This window comes from Silene latifolia, unplaced genomic scaffold (assembly GCF_048544455.1).
Source record: "Silene latifolia isolate original U9 population unplaced genomic scaffold, ASM4854445v1 scaffold_57, whole genome shotgun sequence".
Lineage (NCBI taxonomy): Eukaryota > Viridiplantae > Streptophyta > Magnoliopsida > Caryophyllales > Caryophyllaceae > Silene > Silene latifolia.
In genome coordinates this window covers 3,346,697-3,369,021 of record NW_027413480.1, presented here as the reverse complement: position 1 = coordinate 3,369,021, position 22,325 = coordinate 3,346,697, and the positions used below count along the sequence as shown (strand labels likewise).

The 22,325-nt window shown below is 35.7% G+C and overlaps 1 protein-coding gene across 1 annotated transcript; it reads right to left on the bottom strand.

Annotated features, from left to right (window-relative positions):
* Positions 1-15,301: 15,301 nt before the first annotated feature.
* On the bottom strand, positions 15,302-22,117 carry LOC141639763 (uncharacterized). The gene is made up of 3 exons (XM_074448813.1): positions 21,730-22,117; positions 17,658-17,960; positions 15,302-15,677 (listed from the first exon to the last, which is right to left on the bottom strand). The coding sequence occupies exons 1-3, from the start codon at positions 22,035-22,037 to the stop codon at positions 15,611-15,613; spliced, it is 678 nt and encodes a 225-aa protein (XP_074304914.1). The 5' UTR covers positions 22,038-22,117; the 3' UTR covers positions 15,302-15,610.
* Positions 22,118-22,325: the final 208 nt, after the last annotated feature.

The following is a 22,325-nucleotide window of genomic DNA, read 5'->3' as shown; positions in this document are numbered from 1 at the left end:
TTCTTCATCTCTTTTACCAACGAACCAGGTAGATACTTGGTATCCACTTAATGAGGTAAGAAGAGAAATTCTTTGAATAAGTTCAATGAATGTTTAAAAATATCATAACCTAGAGATTATGACCAAAGTATTAGTACTTTGTTAATATTGGGGACAATAAAGTGAAGACATTTATATGCACCAAAAGGAGTGTGCTATAGTATCACAAGTTCACCTTCATAATATTAAAAGGTGACAAACAATCCTATACGATATGATTGTACCTTTATAAATCACGTTGGAACTTGTTTCTATCACAATTTGTCTAGTATTTATTTATTCCACTAAAACATAACATAGTTAAAGCAATCAAGTACAATTCATATATGATATGATTAGGCATGGTACCTAAGTTGTAGCTTGTTTCGAAAGAAAACATGTGGTCTCTCTTCCTACATGATCACGAGAACAAAGGGTTTGTGGCTCATGATGCTGTCTATTAGAGAAAAGAGGATTATCTCTTATAGACAGAGTGGGAGAAAAATGTTCAAGAGCCACAAACTGTCAATAAGACATAGGAAGATGTTCCTTCTTGGTCAAAATCAGTAATTATTTCTTCGAATTCTAAGTGGATAGGAGTCATGTTATTTTTGAAAGTAACAAACCTGTAACTTATTATGATGCTTTATCTAGTTCCAACTCCGCAAAAGTCCGAAGCAAGAAAAAACATGAAAATGTTTATTTAGCTTGGTTAGTTGGTGGCAAAAGGTTTTGCACGCAACAACGCCGCTTCATCGTATTCGGATATGATTTGATATAGTTGGATTTTAAAATCATCTTGCATGAGTTTTGTAAATCGCAACTATCCTAAAGTAGGATGCGAACTTAAGAGGAAGTCTTAAGTAGATGTCAAAGAGTTGAATTGTATGTTTTGATCATGTGATAAACATTTCTCGAATTATCGAGTAGTTTTGTCTATACATGAAGTTTAGTGGGAGTAATGTGGTGTTATTAGTCTTATATGTGAGGGACATATTGATCATTGTGAATGATGGAAGACTTAGGAGAAGAATAATACATCTCTAAGATATCCAGACCTATAAAGATAGTGCTGTGAGGATATTAGCGTTAAATGAATATTCTTATATTGATAAGAGTCTAGTCATGTTCAAAGGTATTGAACATGTAGAAATTGAATCCACTTGCTTCCGCTGCGGGATTAATTCATTATGCTTAGATGTATCACCATTCTTAAATTTTGTATACTTGGAGTATGACGAAAAGTTACAAATCGAATTTTTGAGAGAAGTCTCAATATAGCCATATATTTCATTGATTAGTTCTCTAGGAAGCACTAAAGAAATGAATCTAAGTGATTAGAATTGATATGGATTTATGTGCAAGCAGTTACACGATAACCATATCCTAATCACACTAGGATGGTTAGAGAACCATCTTGGCTATATTAATTAAGGAGGATATCTGCTAGATACGCTCTAGGCAGTAGAACAATGAGAGATTTACAACGAAAATTGAGTACACTTGCAATTATGAAAAATGCAAGTAGGAAAGGATGATATTAGGATTCGGTTTTATGAATTGGAGGAACCATGGTAGTTCGTTACAACAACTGATACGGTCGTTTCTGTAGCAAAAATAAACCTAAAAACAACTAACAGAAGCTAGCAGCAAGTAGGGTCGATCTCCACAGGGAGGCTATTTTGCTAATTATCTGTTTAACTCAGTCTGTCAGGATGTCACAGAAATGGGGGTTTAAATGTGATTTTCTAAACTAAAGAGAATAAGGAGAAGAGAGTAAAAAGGAGGAAATGAACAGATAGAGAGAAATAGCTAAGACAGACGGTTCACCATAATCATCCGGTCAAGTAATCTAGGTCTCAGGTCAATGCAAATACGGTCTAAGGGGTAACGAACGTCACCTTTCGGTCCTTAATTCACCCTAAAGCGTAAACAGCTTAACTTTCGTCCTCACTGCAATACTCTATTGTTCGCTACTAGTCTCGCCTTTTCCAACCTTTCGGTCCAGGTCAAGGATCACTAAGAATTAAATGTCTAATTGCGTCGACTCAATCAGACAGATACAATTAATCGACATTTAACCAACAAAGACAATACCAGCATTAACCTAGTAAATCGATTACTCTCCCTTCATATTATGGATCCCCTATAGTCTTAGCAGAGGGGAATTAGCTACTCATATTAATGCTAATAATAACAATAACAGGAGAATTAAATAGAGTAGATGACATATTGTAGTTAATGGGGAAACTAACTAACATAAGCTAATAACTAATTAGAGATGCTAATCAAAGAGAAGAAACAAAGCAGAGATTACTAGAGAGATTAAGGATTGGAAACAGAAATATTAAGGTTAAAGGAAGAGAGTTACAATCAAGATCTGAGAAAAGGAAAGAGAGAGCAGCCGCGCGAGAAGAACAAAAACAAAACAACGTGATAAAAGTCTGAGTCTCCCCCTGATGATCCCCAGGGAATGAATTACCTCCTTGTTAGGTCTAAACTACTCTTATTTATACTAAGTAGTATTATTATTAATCTCATCATTCTCGACTAAAATCTTCTCGTTGTAGCTAGTACTCGATCGACCATATGCTTACTCGATCGAGTACTTTTCCTGCTTTGCGCACTGAACTTCAAACGGTTGCCATTTCTTCGTTACTTGGGCAAATAGGGCTATTCCGGTGGCGTTGGAAAGCTAAGAGGACAAAATTTCATTCCCAATTGTAATCACCTGAATATCTGTTGTAGAACTCGAGATATGTCTCTTCAAACTAGGCACTAGCAATTTGAAGTTCTTCCTTTGCTCGCCTAGCTATTTTACTTCTTTGCGCATCCCAAAATAGCTACATTCCCGCTCCAAATTCACTCTTCCTCCAAATGCATGCTAAACGGACGGTAAAAGGCTCGATTTAGCTCCTCTTCGGTTAATTCCTGCAAATTACATAAAAAGAACCAAAGTAGGATATTCGGGGGTATTTGTAGCTAGATGCTACATAAATAGTACAGAAATGCGTGTAAAAACGAGGTAAAAACCTTATATAAAAGGCACGCATCAAATCTCCCCAAACCAAACCTTTGCTTGTCCCCAAGCAAATATGAATGCAACTAAGAAACAACAGTGAAACGAGACCAACGCATCAGCTACAAATCACCTACGAAAACCAATTTAATGCAACAAATTGACAAAGTGGCAAATGAGAAGTACAAACGAGTTAAATCAATGTTTCAAACTTACTCAACCGTCGACCTTGCAAGATTCAAAAGATATCGGACTCTCACGGGTCGCTCGTCACTCAAAATTAGGCATAAGGTGAGTATATATGTGAAAGATAGGAAGAATTAAAGACACTCACCTAGCTCGACCTATAAGAACATGCATGCAGTTAACATGAATAAAGTCTCTGCAACCGTACATATGCATTCCAACCATACTAATGACCAAGACACATGCCGAGGACTTACATTTGGGTAAGTGAGGTAATGGGTAAGAAAGGGCTAAAATGAATTTGGATATGTGGGGTTAATAGCCAGGCTAGCAACAACGAATCCAAATATAAACTGCATCCCAACTTCGTACTCAATATAGCAAGATGAAACGGTGCAAAACTATGCACTAAACTCACAAAACACCAGGAATCGTCAACTCCCCATAAGATATAAATAAGACTTGGGAGTGAAAATCTTTGTACAATTCTCATTTCTTTTCCACATGATTTTTCTTTCTTTCTTTTTTTTCTTTTCTTGTTTCGTTTTTTTTTTCCGTTCTCTTTTTTCATTTTTTTTTTCAACGATTCTTTTATTTCATTCCCTTCGATTCTTCCACCATCCTCTGAAATCCGGTAAAATAACCATATTGCAATCACACATTCCAACAACTACTCGTCACTAGCTCGGCTAGGGTAGGAAGTGTTATAGATAGTAGCTAATAGGACAAAAAGGCAATTTGGCTATGTGGGGTTCATGGGTAGAATGAAATAAGGGAACTGCCTCTCCTAACATGTGTCACCATCCACAGACTGAATGCATACAGGTATTAAGAAGACTAGACTCATGCTTATGCAAATTAATGTTACATGCCTTAAAGAGAGTACTACTCACATCCTAAATGGAACCGGTCATGAATGTCACCAGTTTATAAAGCTCTAACCTCAGAATGTAATGTAGCTTGCCGACACAATGAATCAAGTCTATTCGTTCAGATAAGAGAGAAACAAAAACTCGTAGATTATGCACATAATCATGCCAACTAAATGTCAAGAATATGCAGGGCTCAAGTAAGGGTTCAAAGTAGCGTCAATGTTCAAACGTTCCGACTCAATTTAAACATGAAATTTTTGAAATTTTTTGAATTTTATGATTTTTATATGATTTTTTGAATTAATTAAAACAACAATGCATGCGGAAATAAATAAACGTGCAAGCAAAAATGCAAGAAAACATGCAGACACTTGAATTTTATGATTTTTATATGATTTTTTGAATTAATTAAAACAACAATGCATGCGGAAATAAATAAACGTGCAAGCAAAAATGCAAGAAAACATGCAGACACAGATATGGATGCATACCTCCCCAAACCAACCCGTACAATGCCCTCATTGTACCAAAAATAGGGAAGGAAATGCAAACTGAAGAGAAGAGGATAAATGGAGTCGGAAAACTTACAAAACGTCATATAGAGGGACCTCCCCAAACCGACCATGAACATGGGAGGTCAAAGAAAGTCAAACAGTAGCTCCATAGACGGAAAACATCAGCTGGGAGTCAAAACTACTCGGTCGAGCACTTGGAACAGCTCGATCGAGTAAACCGGCAATGGGATGGATTCGATCGAATGTAAAAAAACGGTCGATCGAGTAAACTTGCATTTGCTTTTGGTCGATCGAGGACAATTATCACTCGATCGAGTGAAAACTGCCCCAAAAAGTGCTCGATCGAGGACAAAACCACTCGATCGAGTACTTGGTCCTGCAAAACACGCATGCCAAAGCTAGAAAAGCATAAGGAGTTCGTAATACAGCGTCTAAAGTTCAACAAAAAGCTAACGAGAAATAAAAAGTTCAACAAAAGTTCAATAAAACAGTCCGGGCTGCCTCCCGGAGAGCGCTGGTTTATGAGGTCCCGCGCGACCTTTTTCCAGATCATCCAAAACCACAAATCATCGGCCTACTACTAGGCCTCTGACTGGATGCGATAGCTTCAGCAATCGTCAAGCGGACATCCGGCCTCCACAGCTTGGCAATGTAAGAACAAAGAAACTTCCCACAAAGATCCGGTCCCAATCTATCACCTCATCACGCAACTTTTTCCTAGACGGTGTGGCTTTATCAACACCTCCTCCCGGGTCGTCTATCCGGCGTTCCCGACTTCATGCTAAGAGCACCCATCTCACCTCCCGGGTCTTTGAACTTGTCAAGACCTGTAGAAAGAGAAACAAAGACATGTTCCTCCAATTCGCTCCCAGAATGGGGCGGAGGCGTCATAAAAGCAGCAATAATATGTGACTCAGAAGGACTATCAGACGGTATATCAAAGGACTCTTCATGAGGGACATCATCACATGGCGGGATGTACATGGGTTCCCTAGGGTCATCAGACTTAGTAAAAACCAAGTCCTCCCCTCCGACCTGAAAGGTAAGTGTCCCAACCCCGACATCGATAATTGCGCCAGCAGTGCACAAAAATGGTCTTCCCAAAATAACGGGAATGTTACAGTCCTCGGGTATATTTAAGACAATAAAATCTACGGGAATAAAGAAATTCCCGATCCTAACAGGTACATCATGTAAAGCTCCTTTGACCCGAACATAAGAATGATCAGCTAGATGAACAGTCGTTCTAGCGCGTGTAAACTTAGTCAAACCCAATTTTAAGGCAAGAGATAAAGATAAAACGCTAATACTAGCTCCTAGGTCACATAAAGCATTGTCAATTGACTGGGTCCCTATTGAACATGGTATAGAAAAACGACCTGGGTCAGACAATTTGAGAGGGGTCCCATTTCGAAGAAGTGCGCTGCACTCTTCAGTCATAGAAACATTCATTACCGTCTTAACATCACTAATATCCTTCTTAGACCAATTAATTTGACCAATAAATTCAGAATAAGAGGGTACCTGGGCAATCATCGCTTTGTAGTGATCAGCGACATTGAGATCTCGGATACGGTCCAGGAATGCACGGTGTGGTAGCAATTGTTGTGGATAAGGAACTTGAACAGAATAGGAGTTGACTATATGTTCCTTTTTATCGTCATTAGAAATAGGCATTATTGACGTATCGTCTTTGTCCATAGCAAGGCAATTCGATCGAGGTAGCACAATACTCAATCGAGAGCTTTCTTCACTCATATTGCTCGATCGAACGATCATAGAGACTGTTCGATCCAGATCTTGTTCTTCAGCCGTGCTCGATCGAACAGACTTTGTGACTGTTCGATCGAGGTTCTCCTTCTCAGCGGTGATCGATCGAACGAGATTCTCGAGTCTGTTCGATCGTGGTGATCCCTTCCAGCTTCGTTCGATCGAGTGATGGGATGAAGAATTTCACTCGATCGAGTTGATTTTTCACTCGATCGAGTGTCTGCATTGCACGCAGCAAGTATTAATTCCAAAAACTCGTCTAAATCATCCTCCGAGGTATCTTCATGAAACGGAATGGTGTCGGTGTTGATAGCATACACCGTCTCACATTGCTCTTGCTCGGTAATTAATTGATCACACCGAGCCTCTAGCTTCTTCATACGGCTATCAAATTCCGCACTAGAATTATGACACCGTAGTGCAAGTGCATTTATTGTTGACTTCGGTTCTTCCACCTCATCATTCCTAGCAGGTGAAGGGGTTGGTTGCGGTGGAGACAAATAACAAGGTCATTGATAGCCTTGTTGCAAAGAACGGTTGTGGTCGAAGAGCGACATCATAGTAATTACCACAACCCCAAGAATCTTTCCTCTCCCAATTGGCGAGATTTTTCATTTGAGCTTCAAACCGAGCAATAAGTCGGAAACGGACGTCATCTTGGCAAAGAATCGAAGGTACTCAAGCCTTCCCTTCGATAATCTTTCTCTAAAAACTAACTAATAGACCTGTAGACCTATCAAAACAAAGATCAAGAAAAAGATTAGAACGGCCTCAAGGTACTCGGTCTTCCCTTGAGGCGAAAAACAGACAAAATTAAAACAGATAAAAGCGTCGCCTCCCCGGCAACGGCGCCAAAATTTGATACGGTCGTTTCTGTAGCAAAAATAAACCTAAAAACAACTAACAGAAGCTAGCAGCAAGTAGGGTCGATCTCCACAGGGAGGCTATTTTGCTAATTATCTGTTTAACTCAGTCTGTCAGGATGTCACAGAAATGGGGGTTTAAATGTGATTTTCTAAACTAAAGAGAATAAGGAGAAGAGAGTAAAAAGGAGGAAATGAACAGATAGAGAGAAATAGCTAAGACAGACGGTTCACCATAATCATCCGGTCAAGTAATCTAGGTCTCAGGTCAATGCAAATACGGTCTAAGGGGTAACGAACGTCACCTTTCGGTCCTTAATTCACCCTAAAGCGTAAACAGCTTAACTTTCGTCCTCACTGCAATACTCTATTATTTGCTACTAGTCTCGCCTTTTCCAACCTTTCGGTCCAGGTCAAGGATCACTAAGAATTAAATGTCTAATTGCGTCGACTCAATCAGACAGATACAATTAACTAATCGACATTTAACCAACAAAGACAATACCAGCATTAACCTAGTAAATCGATTACTCTCCCTTCATATTATGGATCCCCTATAGTCTTAGCATAGGGGAATTAGCTACTCATATTAATGCTAATAATAACAATAACAGGAGAATTAAATAGAGTAGATGACATATTGTAGTTAATGGGGAAACTAACTAACATAAGCTAATAACTAATTAGAGATGCTAATCAAAGAGAAGAAACAAAGCAGAGATTACTAGAGAGATTAAGGATTGGAAACAGAAATATTAAGGTTAAAGGAAGAGAGTTACAATCAAGATCTGAGAAAAGGAAAGAGAGAGCAGCCGCGCGAGAAGAACAAAAACAAAACAACGTGATAAAAGTCTGAGTCTCCCCCTGATGATCCCCAGGGAATGAATTACCTCCTTGTTAGGTCTAAACTACTCTTATTTATACTAAGTAGTATTATTATTAATCTAATTATTCTCGACTAAAATCTTCTCGCTGTAGCTAGTACTCGATCGACCATATGCTTACTCGATCGAGTACTTTTCCTGCTTTGCGCACTGAACTTCAAACGGCTGCCATTTCTTCGTTACTTGGGCAAATAGGGCGATTCCGGTGGCGTTGGAAAGCTAAGAGGACAAAATTTCATCTCCAATTGGAATCACCTGAATATCTGTTGTAGAACTCGAGATATGTCTCTTCAAAGTAGGCACTAGCAATTTGAAGTTCTTCCTTTGCTCGCCTAGCTATTTTACTTCTTTGCGCATCCCAAAATAGCTACATTCCCGCTCCAAATTCACTCTTCCTCCAAATGCATGCTAAACGGACGGTAAAAGGCTCGATTTAGCTCCTCTTCGGTTAATTCCTGCAAATTACATAAAAAGAACCAAAGTAGGATATTCGGGGGTATTTGTAGCTAGATGCTACATAAATAGTACAGAAATGCGTGTAAAAACGAGGTAAAAACCTTATATAAAAGGCACGCATCAACAACCGAAGGTCCTATCCCTGCACACTGTGAGGACAGTGGGAGTGATTCCAAGGCTAAGAAACCTATCTCTAGATTGGATCTGGACATGTACTCAAAAGGTTGTTATGATAAAGATTATACAAAAGGAAATGGTACAGGGTTAGGGAGTGCAAAGTGTTGCTATAACTTGCTAACCAAGGCCTTTTCATAGGCTAAGCATGATAAGTCATGCCATTTCAATTGAGTTGAGATGTATAGTTGTATTCAATATTGAGTATGGATTATAGATTATGTAGTAATTGATATGGTATTAATTTTACATATGTGATAATCCATTCATCGTTTGAGTTTTATTAAAACTCTTTTATTACTTTGTTATATCCAAATAGGTTGTAAGGACAACGTTGAACCCTATTAAAGTGAACTGGATTAACATAGTATTGGCCCCTAGTTGCTCATATGAGGTGACGTCTCGAAGTAACTAGAGTGTGATGCGATTGATGGCAAGTTCAAGTGCCATAGAGTCATAATAGATGACTAGTCAATCACATAGGCAGACTGTATGGGACACTCTGTCGGGCTTATGACCGCTTATAGAGTTCTGGAAATTTTATAGCCTGGTCGTGGCGAGAGCTACTATAATATTCTTATGAGTCGATTCTTTGACTAATGATTGTTCGCCTAAGATGACACAGTTTCAGAATGACTTTGATTTATGTTCTGCGACCTTCGTAATTGGGGTCTAATGGGCATGTTTTGGGTCATGATGAGCTGTGGCTATTCGAAGGGAAGAGTGCAATAGGAATTGTCCATCCCCGTCAGGGTTATCTTATATCTCAAGGCCACTCGAGGAGTAATGAACTGAAAATGCGTGGCCACGCTTGGAAGGTATCTATGGTAGATAATTCCGGTCAGACAGTTATTCTCCAGATCGAGGAAACCACTCATGATATGATCAAATGTAAGTACGACCTGCAAGACACCTTGCATTGAGTGGGAGATAGTAATAGGACAAGAGAATTGGTGACGCACCCTTGTCGCGGACAAGTGGGATATTGTTGGAGTATATGTCCTCGATAATAATGCGATCGCATGTTTAAATCTCATATTAAGAATACATGAGAGAAAGAAATATTTTATTGTCAACTGATCCACATTAATCGGTAATGATTGGCTGACTAGAGTTTGACATTACTATCGTATGACGGTGGTGATCAGTTGATCCCTTAAGGTCAAACCTCTAGGGTAACACTTTTAATTGATTAATAAATTAATTGTATGATGATACAAGTTAATTAATTCCTTAAAATTGAACAAATGGTTTTGTGAGTGAGATTACGTATATTATTGTAATTCGATTAAATAAGATTCGTTCTAAGTAATGTAAAATTGTTTTATTACTTAGGTTTATTAATTGTTTATGAAACAATTATAATAAGAATGAATTGTTTATTATAAATACAAGTTGTTGTGATTTATAATTCTATGACCCATTTTAAGTACTTGTAATTGTGAATTACTAGTTGATTTTTGTATGTGATTTATTTTGTCAATATAATGATTTTTAATAAGTTAAAAATGCATTATTTAATTACATGTCTAGTAACATGTCCAATATGTCACACTATACAAATTGACAAATTGACAAAAATAAAATGGACTCCATATTATATGGAAAACCGGTTTTATATGTAGTAAGTGGACTTTGATGGTTTTTGTTATTTAAATAATAAAATAGACATCATGATGACACCTACTACTAGCTAGCTTTTCTTGTGAAGAACAAAAGCAAATTGGGAAGATTAATTTTACTACCCCATGCCACTACCACCGGTTTTCCCACCCTCATATAGAATAATAATTGTTCTTATTATTTGGGGATTCATTCTTACACTTTTTCAATACTTACTCTTCCTTGCTTTTCTCAAAGAACAAGTTTGAGAAAATAAAATGTGTTCCAAAATCTAATATATTCAAGTTACTAGAAGTAGTAATAGATAATAATAATTAGATTAAATTTTAAGAACACAAATACTAATTTCTAGTAACAAAATTAGTACTTGTATTAAGAGTGATTATCTTGGTACAATCCTTGAGGAGTAGATTCTACTATTGAATCTAAGGATTTTGTTGGAGCACTTGGTTTTTCTTAAGAAGACTAATTGGTAGGAGACCGATTAGTATAAACCATTCGGCCCTTATTGTAAGTTGATCAATTTTCTTCTTACTTTGTATTATAATGTTATGCATTCATAAGATCTAATTAGTTTTATGACTAAACTAAAATATAATGTTATTAGAAGTGTTTAATACGAGGTATAGAAACCTTACAAACCTCTCAACTATTGATTTTGACGTCATTGTTTTTGCTAAAGTCAACAAAACCATTTTCTCCAAAAAGTAAACTTAATCTTGTTTTCCTAACATTTTTTATTTTATTTTTGTAGTTTATTGACATTCTTTTTCATTTCTCTTGTACTCATTTTTAGTATATTTTTCTATGCAAATTCTATAGTATTACCGTCGTATCTGCGATATGAAAAATGTAACCATTTTTATGGTAAAATAACGACCATTTTTTTATAACTAATGGTCTTTTTTCCCCATGTTGGTCACACTATTAACCAAAAGGTTGTCACTTTTTACCCAAAAACACGAAAAATACTGTCGTACAACAGAATCGCTTATTTTTCTAAAATGATTTCTCTTTGTTATGATTTATCGTTTTTTTTTTCTCAAACTTTTCACATGTGACTTTAAATTATTATAATTTCTATATTTTCCTTATGATGCGTTCGTTTTCAATGGAAAAACATTCTCTATATTGAATCCCCCTACTACTAAGAGAATAAAAATTCTCTTAGTTTTCCCTCTAAAAAGCATCTGGCTAAATAAGGTAATAAGTAAAAAAAAATCATTACATTATTATCTTTTCAATTAATATATTCTTATAATTAAACTCTAATCTTCTAATTAAAATTCATATTTATGACTTTTTCATTAAAATCCATAATTTATTATGCAATCATCTCCATTTCCATAAATATTATTCTTCATCAGTCACACTCTAAAATTGCAAACTTCTTCTTATGCAGTCTTTAACATAATTATTGTCATCACTAACACCCTAAAATAAAGTAAATATGTTTCTTATATTATCCTTCATCAATTACACTCTAAATATGGTGTATATTTTAAATGACGTAATAATTTTTATGTATTTTTTAATTAAAAATAAAAAAAATTATAGTCTAATTATTCGTAAATCGTTTTTTTAAGTGCGTTTTTACCTGTTTTTGTTATAAGGTTTATACGCGTTTAAATTAGATTTTACATTTTTACATCACTTAATTGTAATTTAATATCATAAATTAGTTTCATGCAATGATATAACATTATTGAGTTAATTTTTATAGTAAAGTAAAAATGGTTCAAGACAAAAATAACTTAACTTAAAGTGTCTTTTGAGGGTAATAAATTTTCATTTACTACCTTTTACTAAGATTATATTAGTATATTATAACATTAAAGATACAATTAATTTAATGAGAATGTTTCTTTAAAAAAAAATTAAAAAATACGTGCTGTAGCACGGGGATCTACACTAGTTTTTATATTGATAATTTTTCCAATATGTTTTTTTCTTAATTGATTTGTGGGAGATCATTTTTTTTTAATTTCATTTCTTATCGCACTTATATTATTTAATCAATTTTGTGTTCTAATTATTGTTTCTTTTTCACTCCTAAAAACAATTCCCCAAATTTTTTTTCTCAACAAGTTAAATTTTATATCAAATTCAAAATTTTCTATAAATATCTTACAAATAAAGTTGTAAATCTAATTTTGAATGAAACGGTTTGACAATATATTAATTTTAGATTTCTCTAGGATAGATAGTAAATAACTTATTTATTTAATTTGTTATGCTATGTCTTTAACTGTGATACGATCATTTAAGATTGTTATTCAAGATTATAAAGTTTTAATTAAAAAAAAAAGTAAAAGAAATTCACGACTTTAATAAACAAAATTATATATTAAAACAAATTTCTTAAATTATCAATGTTTTGAAAAACCTACAAAACATAATTGTTATTTCTAAAAAAATCTTAGACGATAAAATTTTCTCTGCTTACATATATGTTTATAAAATTTTAAAATTTCTTATTAATGTAAATAAAACAATAAAAAAAATACTCCTTCCGATTCAGACAGATGTAAACATAAGCAAAAAGTGGTTATTTAATAAAAGGTGGAAAAGTGAGGGGTGATGTAGGAAATATTGATTGGGGCCACATGAGTTTAGGTGGATTAAATAAGTAGTTGGTGAGTGGGTGAGTCGATGGTAAAGTTGTAAATAGGTAGTGGATGTAAGGGTAATTTAGTTATTTTTCATGCCAAATATGGTATGTTACCATTGGTGTGGTTCATCCATTTTAGGTAAGTGTTACCATCTGTCTGGATCGGAGGGAGTATTAACTAAATTAATCAAAGTATTTTTTAAATATAAATTTTTAAATTTAAATGTATTTTCATATTATTTATATTTGATTAAATTTCATTTAGATTTTGTATTTTTTTAAGCAAGTAATTTTTAGGTTTGCCTTAACATGAAAATATCTTAGTTTAAGTCGGAAAAGAAACTCACCACGGGTGTTTGTTAGTTCGTGGCTAAAAAAATATTTGCCACAGAACATTTCGTGACTAAATAAAATTTCGCCACGGGTGTGACATAGCTCGTGGCTAAAATGATTATTTGCCACGGGTCTAGCCTAATTGGTGGCGCAAATGACTTTTTGCCACGGGAAAAGTTATCCGTCGCATAAATTTTTTTTGAAAAATAATGAATAAGTTTTTTCCGTGGCTAAGCAGAATTTAGCCATGAATTATAAATTCTCGTGACATAATTCATGATGCAAGTGACAATTTGTTATAGTGTAACATTAAATTAAAGAGAACCACGACATCTAACATTCTAACCACACCAACACCATCATCCAACCAATATCAATACAACCACACCAATTCATAACCCTTGATACTAACCAGAAATCAACGAAGGCCAAAGAAAGCAGGGATAATCGGCACTCTCCAACCCATCATCTTCACAGCCAGATCACAATCAACCAAGCGACCTAGAACAACATCACAACACCGACATACCATTAAACACCACCAATCCTAATACATAAACCAATGTGAAGCACGCCCAGACGAATCACCAACAAAGATCCACTCCATCATACAAATTCGAGATGAAGAAAGAAGCATCCAACAAAGACCCAAAAAACAACATGCAAGACATTCATGAACCAACCAGTGGGGGAAGGGCGAGGGTTAGGGGAACAAAGAACAAAGAACCCAAACTCACCAAACATCTCTATGAACCCGAACTCGGGGCAAAACTGCAAAAGATGAAGAGACTTACCGGAGGAAGTGGCGGAGGGCGAGGGTTAGGGGGAACACCTCTCCGGTACCACCCCTGGCAACACTACATGCAACTCCCACGATAAGGAGAGCACGGTAAAGTAGCAGCACGCGTTACACTACATGGAAAACAACTAAAATAAAAATACTACAAGGTCTACAACGTAAGGGAAAGACAAGGAAAAGAAAGTGGTTGAGATCCAATTGGAGAAGGCGAAGAAAACGAGGATGATCTCCCGAGGAACAAGAGGGTATGAAGGAAAAATTAGGCCGTCAGAGATAGGCCTAAGTACAGCAACGCGTGGCTCCGGCGACAGGGTTGTGAGACATAAGGAGAAAAAATGGGGGGTTGGAATTATGGAGGGTTTAAGTTTTGTGGGTGCGTTTTGTAGGTTTTTTTTAGAACTTTATCTCTCTAAAATACTCTCTCCTATCCTGAATAACCCTCCCTATTCCTTTTCCGTCTATTCACAATACCTTCCCTATTTCTATTTTTGGGAAGTCTATGTGGTCCAAATTTAATTATATGGTGGGGTAGTGTATTTGTCTGGTCCAATTTAATTATATGGTGTAAATATTAAGACCTTATACCAATTTTTTTGTTACTAAGTTAACTATCCTGTTGCAACGCACGAGCCTCCAAACTAGTTTAACCATATGATAGGGTAGTGTATTTGTGTGGTCCAAATTTAATTATATGGTGAGGTAGTGTATTTACGTAGTCTAAATCTAATTAATTGTATGGTAAGTTAGTGTGTTTCCTTAATATTTGCGTCAAAAGGAAAGAGGAAGGTTATGTAAAATAACAGGGAGTATAAGATTAATGCCTTGTTTACGTACAAAAAAAAACGGAGGGATAGAAAGGAGGGTGGGAAAGAAGGGAAAGGGATGGAAGGGAAGGGGTGGAGGAATGAAAGGTACACGTGTGTCCTTTAATTCTAAATATTTTCTTTGTTGGAGAGCAAATAATTTGCCTAGGGAAATTGAGGGACTCATCTTTCCTCCCCTCCAAATTCCTCTTGCTCTATTTTGTCATCCAAATAATCGAAATTCTCTCCTGTTGGACCCGTGCACACCAAGTACGTAGGATCAGGATGAGAAAACTGAACCTGGGTAGGATCCTTTCCTCCAGTACAGTAGGTCAAAATCAATATCAAAACTCTAGGTCTCTTGGATCAAGATGAGAAAACTGAACCTGAGGAATGTACACAACCGTGTCCGGAGAATGAAAGCTTATAATAGATTCCTAAATTAATAAAAAAGAACCAAGAAATGGAGGAAACTAGTCAAGACGCCAAATTTTCAGTTATAAGAATTCTAATATATCTTCGATACAACATACTTTGGGTACATTAGAAGCAGCCTTGGACACAGACACTGAATCTTTTCAGACGGCTTAACTTGGCACTCCAATGGAATCCACGATGCATCGAAGATATTTCAAGGTCAAATTGTACTCTACAGTAAAGAGAACACAGAAAATTCAAAACGCTTTAAGACTTCTCTTTAGCTTTCCGTTGAACAAAAAGCTTGTTTATATCTTCTGTGACAACATTACTCCTGCACAATTCAGCAAAAGAATGTAAGCAAACACTCCCGAAGAAGGTTTACGAAGCTAGAAATTTGACCGTCAATTTAAAATATCCCAAAGAAACAAAATGCCGCTAAACTGCTTGGCATCATCAAAAGCTTTTTGTACTTATGTCTTCTATGTATATTGCAAGAGAAGCCTGGAAATTTTACAGAAAAGTTGCAGTAAGAGGGTTATAAAGATTCCTTCAAGCACATCTACATAAAACTTGGGCTACATATGGGTTATTTAGATTGAGATACTTCAGGGCAGGCCAAACTCCATGCACACTACCACCACTACTCATAGCAAACTACCCCAAATTTATTCTCCAATTTGACATTCATGGTTAATCGACATCAACTTTGACTGTTAATTCTTTTAATACAGGTAGAGATATACAGTTAAACTTGTCATATTATCATTTTTAAAAGGTTGTACCTATGTGGGAAAATATTGGTCAAGGAGGATATAATTTGACCTTAGAGTCAAATGAGGCAATATAAATGGGACGTATATGACTAGAACATAATCTAAGCCCCCATTAAATATTTTCTACATAAGTGAAGAATATGTAGTTTCTATTCCAACGCTTGATAATCATGAGAATTTTTTATAGGATAATATGATCACAGATGCAACCTTGCTTAAAGGGGCAACGAAATGCAAGCAAGGTTCCCACAAATAGGGAAGTGAAGACTAGCTCTGGGGTTGGAAATAGCATATCTAAATGACAGGGACACAGGTCGATCATTCGATGAATCATTACCAACAAATGTTTAAAGGTGATGCACATTATATTCACTAGCTACTTGGAGAATTTAGTGTTTTGGTTTAAGACTTGGGAGAAATATCTATAAACGATTATATACATACCATACCCTATATTACAGTGACATTTGAGGGGAGGAAAATTGAGATATAATATGGGATCCATTTCTCCTTCTCAAGCTAAATTAAAATATTTCGAACATAGGAAAGATTTATAGGGAAAATCCCCTTGCTCTATTCCCTTCCCCTTCCCTCCTATTTTTATATCCAAACAAAGGGTGAAAGAGGAAGTTCATGAACAAACTGATCAAGTCTTCTTCTTACCTTGATAAAAAGAAAGAAAAAAAATTGAAGCCCAATCAAAGAAGCTAGGCCTCTTCTAAATGTGTCACGGACTAGATTAGTAATAGGCAATGTACCAGAATCCTTCGAGTTTCCTTAATAGAGTATTTAAATTCTCCGCATTTTTGGTCAGGATGGCATCAACAACTACAACAAAGCCTTAGTCCCAGCATAGGTTGGGGTCAGGATGGCATCAAGAGATTGAGATCACAAAACAACAAAAAAACAAGCTAAGGATAAGAGAAGGCAGATTTCCTCTTTATTGCAAAAACCACAGTAATGTTACACCAAATTTAAGCATCTTACTAGCTTTGCCTGATACCTATTAGAAGATTAAAATTATTTTTGCTCATGATAAAGCAACGCTTTTTGTATACCTAACATGCCAAATACTTAAATCTTATACTAGTACATAGGAGTACTGGATACAGGTCAAGACATTTGATGCTAAGTTTCGGATTCTAAAAACTCTTATCATAGATTTAGATTCTCTTCCTTGTTTGTGGAATCTGGTTTCGCCCAACTTTATTGGTTCAGAATTTCTTTTTCAGAAATTTCTTTCAGAGAAGCTAAATATATCTAAAGACATGATTAACTCAATATGACTAGTATGACCAACTGGCAACAGTAACACGGTGCTTTGAGGAAGTTCGCACATTCATTTGAACTTTGGACTCGGAACAAGAAAGATGTCTGCCGCGTATCGTAATGCAAAACCAAAGAACAATGAATCTTTGGCTTCATTCGAAATATCTCAAAGATTCTTTGGCTCCAAAATAAATAAATAAGTCTCTGAACATTAACTCGACAACCCATCATCCCACCGCAAATGAAATGAATAGACGAAAAAAGCATACCTTCCTTGAAGTTGAGGTGGCGTCAACAAACCACTACTGGTTTCTGGAATATTCTTTGAGTGAGGCAAATTTGATCTTGGAATTTTTTCACGAATAAACGATGAACCTGATCCATTTGCCTCTCTCTTGCGGGATGCATTCTCAGCCACAGCAGCTGCGACTCGTGCAGAATGATCAGTCCCGATTGGTTGAGACAAAATAGGAGAGCTTAAGAGCAATGCTGCATCAGGAAGCTTCTGGAAAGGTGGAAGTAACATAGTTGAGACATGTTGTGATGGACCATCCTCTGATGACCTTCTTGACCTACAGAAAACAACTCTCTTGATATTCAAACTCACATACAATTTAACTCGCTTACATAGGGGAAAAATTCTAAATAGCTTGAAGTATAAACTCAAGATGACGATATGCAAAGATCATTGCACTTGATGATACTTAGTCTTAAGGGTAATAGTCCTCGAGCGGGACCTCATAGCAAAATAAAATAGTTGCACATTAACAGTAGCATGATATCTAAGTGGTTTCGAAAATAACCCCATTTCCAGAGTTTAAATTAGTAATTTAGAAAAAGAAATCGCATGAATAATCCGAAATCTACACTTGAGGGGTCGTTTGGTTCAACAAGTCGGAATGGAATGGGATGGAGTTTGATAGTATGGTGGTATGGGGTTCTAAATCCATACTTGTCTAATCTTGTTTGGTTCATCATAAATTATAGGAGGAGGGAATCGAGTTTGAATCCAAGGGAGGAGGGTGGGTATGGGATTCCAAGGGGTTGGGGTGGAGTTACAATCCATTGGGTATCTAACTCCATTCCAAATCACCCCAACCAAACAATGGAATGGATCAAATCCTTTCCATTCCATTCCAATATGTCCAACCAAACACCCCCTGAAAGTTGTTGTTATGGCATGACAAACCGACAAGTGACGGACAAATTTTTCATCTCACATAAAGAGAGTATTAGAAGTCAAGTAATAGAAGCATGCAATGTACATCATGTTCCAATGTACATCTTATTCCGTCCTCTGGTTTCCCATAATGAATAGCACTTTTTTATGCTTTTCCGCTGAAATAACAAACTCTGGTTCATCTAGATATTGCTTGATAAAAAACACCGAGTTCAGCTTCAAAATTAAAGACAAAGGGATAATACATACTCCATAAATCCATATATCACTTGTAAATTATTTCATGTACTCCTAAAGAAGATTAGTGTGTAATAATGCTATTAAAATAAGATGTCGGCAGTGGTGATTCCGGCCATATTTCAGTCGTTAAGCCATAAAATCCTTCCATCATCCCCTATCTACTAAAAGAATAGGTGATCTCTCAATTTTTCCCTCCAAAAAGCATCATCTAAATAAGGAAGCTAACTACAATTAAGTGCATTCGATAAATAAGGAAACTAATAATTAATTATATTTTATTTCATTAAATTATTATCTGTTCATTAAAATTAATCTTTTCATCAGATTATGTTATTTTCACTAAACTCTAAACTATAATATCTTAATTAAAATTAATCATTTCATCAAATTATGTTATTTTTAGTGATGATATTATTTGAGAATAACTTGACCCATATACTACGTATAAAACAAAACTGTAAATCCCCCCTACTACTAAGAGAATAAAAATCTCTTAGTAGTTTCCCGCCCAACTCCCCCCTATTTTAATGGGCCCGTGCTTTATGTACTTAAGTCACCACAAATAAGATTCTGATTAATGGGCCTGTGCTTTATGTATTTAAATCACCACAAATAAGATGCTGAGTTCAGCCCACTATCTAATTAAGAATATAGAAACATATTGATTTCCATTGATTACCACCATTCCAACGTATAACCAAAAATTCTTTTGACTTTTCTAATTAAGAATCTTATATGGAAACAAAATGATTTCTCATTGATAACACCATTCCCACATATAACCAAAAAAATTCTGACTAAGATAATAACAATCCTAAATGGAAACAAATTGTTTCGACATAATTTCGCAGATCTCATTAGAACCAACCAAAATAGTTCCCCTTATTTCGTATATTATTTCGACCGTTTTTTATAAGGCTATCAGGTTTTTTAAGTATAATTTACATGTAATTTAATTTCATAAATTAGTTCCCCTTATTGATTTAACATTATAGTATTATTATTAATAATTCGAAACAAGACTAACTTAGTTTCAACTATCTTTTACGGTAATAAACTTAATTTTTGTCCTCTTTCCTAATATTATATCTACTATATTATAACATTAACTTAAAAGTACCATATATTTTATGCCAAAAACAATTTTATTGTATTTTCCTCTTTATAAACAAAATCTTAAAAATGTCGTGCTGTAGCACGGGTCCTATACTAGTTGCATACTAAGAATTTAAAAATTGAAATCATTAACTTTGTGTTACAATTTTTTCTTAATAATACATTTCAGCACATTACTTAATTCTCTTGATTAATTGTCAGTTACAACCTTTTTTCTCAAAGTAAAATATTATGACGAGAAATATGAACAATTAATGAGATACCACTATTATATAAGTAATTTATTAAAAATAAAAGAAACTCTAAATACCGTGCATTTATTGCACGGGGTCTAAACTAGTTTCCTATAAAAACCACTCCAAACCCACCCCCCACACCATTCAATACTGTTGTGTCAGTATTTAACTATTAATAAGAGCTGGCATTAGGAACCTTCCAAATTAGTGACTAAGGCATACTTGGTTTATGTTGGAATATGGTTTATAACTTTGCTAGCATATCTCTATAATCATCGAGGAACCTCAAATATCCCATTGTCCTATGTTGTAGATATCACAAAACTCACTATTTAAAACTAATTTGTTTCTGGCCAACCACATAGCCTGATAGACCCAGCAATAGTAGCGCATTTACAGCAATTCTTACCACGTTCATGTGACAAGTCATTCGAATACGTACATTTGGCTAAGGTGTACTGAAAGAACTGAACTCCTGGGCTTGTTTAGCCATATCACACTCAAACAGGGCAGGGCGTAGCAATTCTATTTCTAGCTCACTAAACATTTACAACATTATTAATCTGCATTTGACAGATGACATAATTATCGTTCGCGGTTCATAGCAAGACTATTTTTATGGCAAAGTTTTGGAGGACCATCAAGGCATCATTGAACCATTTTTTTTGCACAAATGATTTGGAATTAGCTCCAACCACACTATTATCAGAAAAATGATAGTAAAAATGTTGCCATTCACCTTCTCGTATTGTTCCATAAGAAAACGGGCAACGAACAAAGTTACTCATGAATGAACACTACTGAACTAAAATACTTATATACCCAAGGGTAGTAAAAGGGATAATTGTTCAAGGAAGTGAAGAAAATCCCAACAGAACTAAAAACTCAGTAGCTTGGGGCATAATACAAGGCTTGAGGATTATTAAGTGCTTATATTCCACACTTATGCAGGTAGAAAACCAGGTGGAGATACGAGTAATGTTCAAAAGCAGATTATACTTGATCAAATAATTTATACAGCTTAAGGAGGTGATCTATAACTCGGGAAACTTTGTACGCGTTGAAAAATGCAACACTAAGGAGAGAGTCTTGGATAGCTAGTACAAAATCCGTAGAGCTTTAAAGCAAAGGTGGTCTTGCAGTTTCAGCATTTAATTTTCTAACTTTCTGGAAACAATTCCCTCGAGGTATACTCCGTATTATGGTGCTTAACAAGGGGTCGGGCTGTACAACTGACGCATCAGAACTATATTAAATTCAGTACAGTTAGTTGCCCCGTGGTTTTCAGTAAACGGCAAGAATTGAGGGGTTAAATTGGCTTGGATGCAGCAACATTATGATTCATGATAAACCCGACTTAAAGAGCGAAGCGTAAACACGAGATTGTCAAAACCCTAAAAATCGAAAGAGCAGCAACAGCAACGAGTATTTAATTGTGTCGCTAAATACACGATTATACCTTTAATTTGATTCAAATAGGTAAGTATATAAGACGAGAATAGCTTTGAGGAGTAACAATTAACAATTGAATAATACGAGAACGAAATTATAAAAATGAAGAATACTTACTGTGCTTGCAGTGAGGATGACGATGATTGTTGTTGTTGAAGACGATGAAGATTGTGAGGAGTTGTAGAAGAAGTCGAAGGTGGAAGAGGATTGTGTTCATCAACTTCAATGGAGGCTTGATGGTTTTGGTCTTGTTCTTTTTCTTCTTGTTCGTGTTCGTCGTCGGAATCGGACGAACCATAGTCCACTAGAGACATCTTGCGCCAACAATCCTTTCCGACAATTTTGCAGATCAGACTACGACTACCAGAATTCAATTTTGAAATTACAAAAAGTAACATGTATTTGTTTTTACGCATATTATCCATGCCAACAGTTCATCCTTACCGCTAGTGGGAGACCGCAGCGTTGTCCACCTAGGTTCCGCTCATCGCAACGAGCAATAACCCATGTCCATTAATGTGCATATCTCCTTTGTAATAGGAACCACAAGGGGCGAATCAAGGGCGTGAAGCCATCCCCGAATGATGACTCTACTCAGCCGAAGACGCTCTTCGCATTCATAGACAAGCAACAACTAAGAAAGACAACTCCAATAATGATACTAATCAAGCCAGTACAACAATCAATCCGTCTTAAATTAATTAAACAGGCAA

Coding starts and splice junctions, on each gene's coding strand:
- LOC141639763 (XM_074448813.1), bottom strand. CDS start 22,037: ATGGATAATATGCGTAAAAACAAATACATGTTACTTTTTGTAATTTCA. Junction 17,961..21,729: donor TCATCCTCACTGCAAGCACA/GTAAGTATTCTT, acceptor TGTTTTCTGTAG/GTCAAGAAGGTCATCAGAGG. Junction 15,678..17,657: donor CCACCTCAACTTCAAGGAAG/GTATGCTTTTTT, acceptor TGAATTGTGCAG/GAGTAATGTTGTCACAGAAG.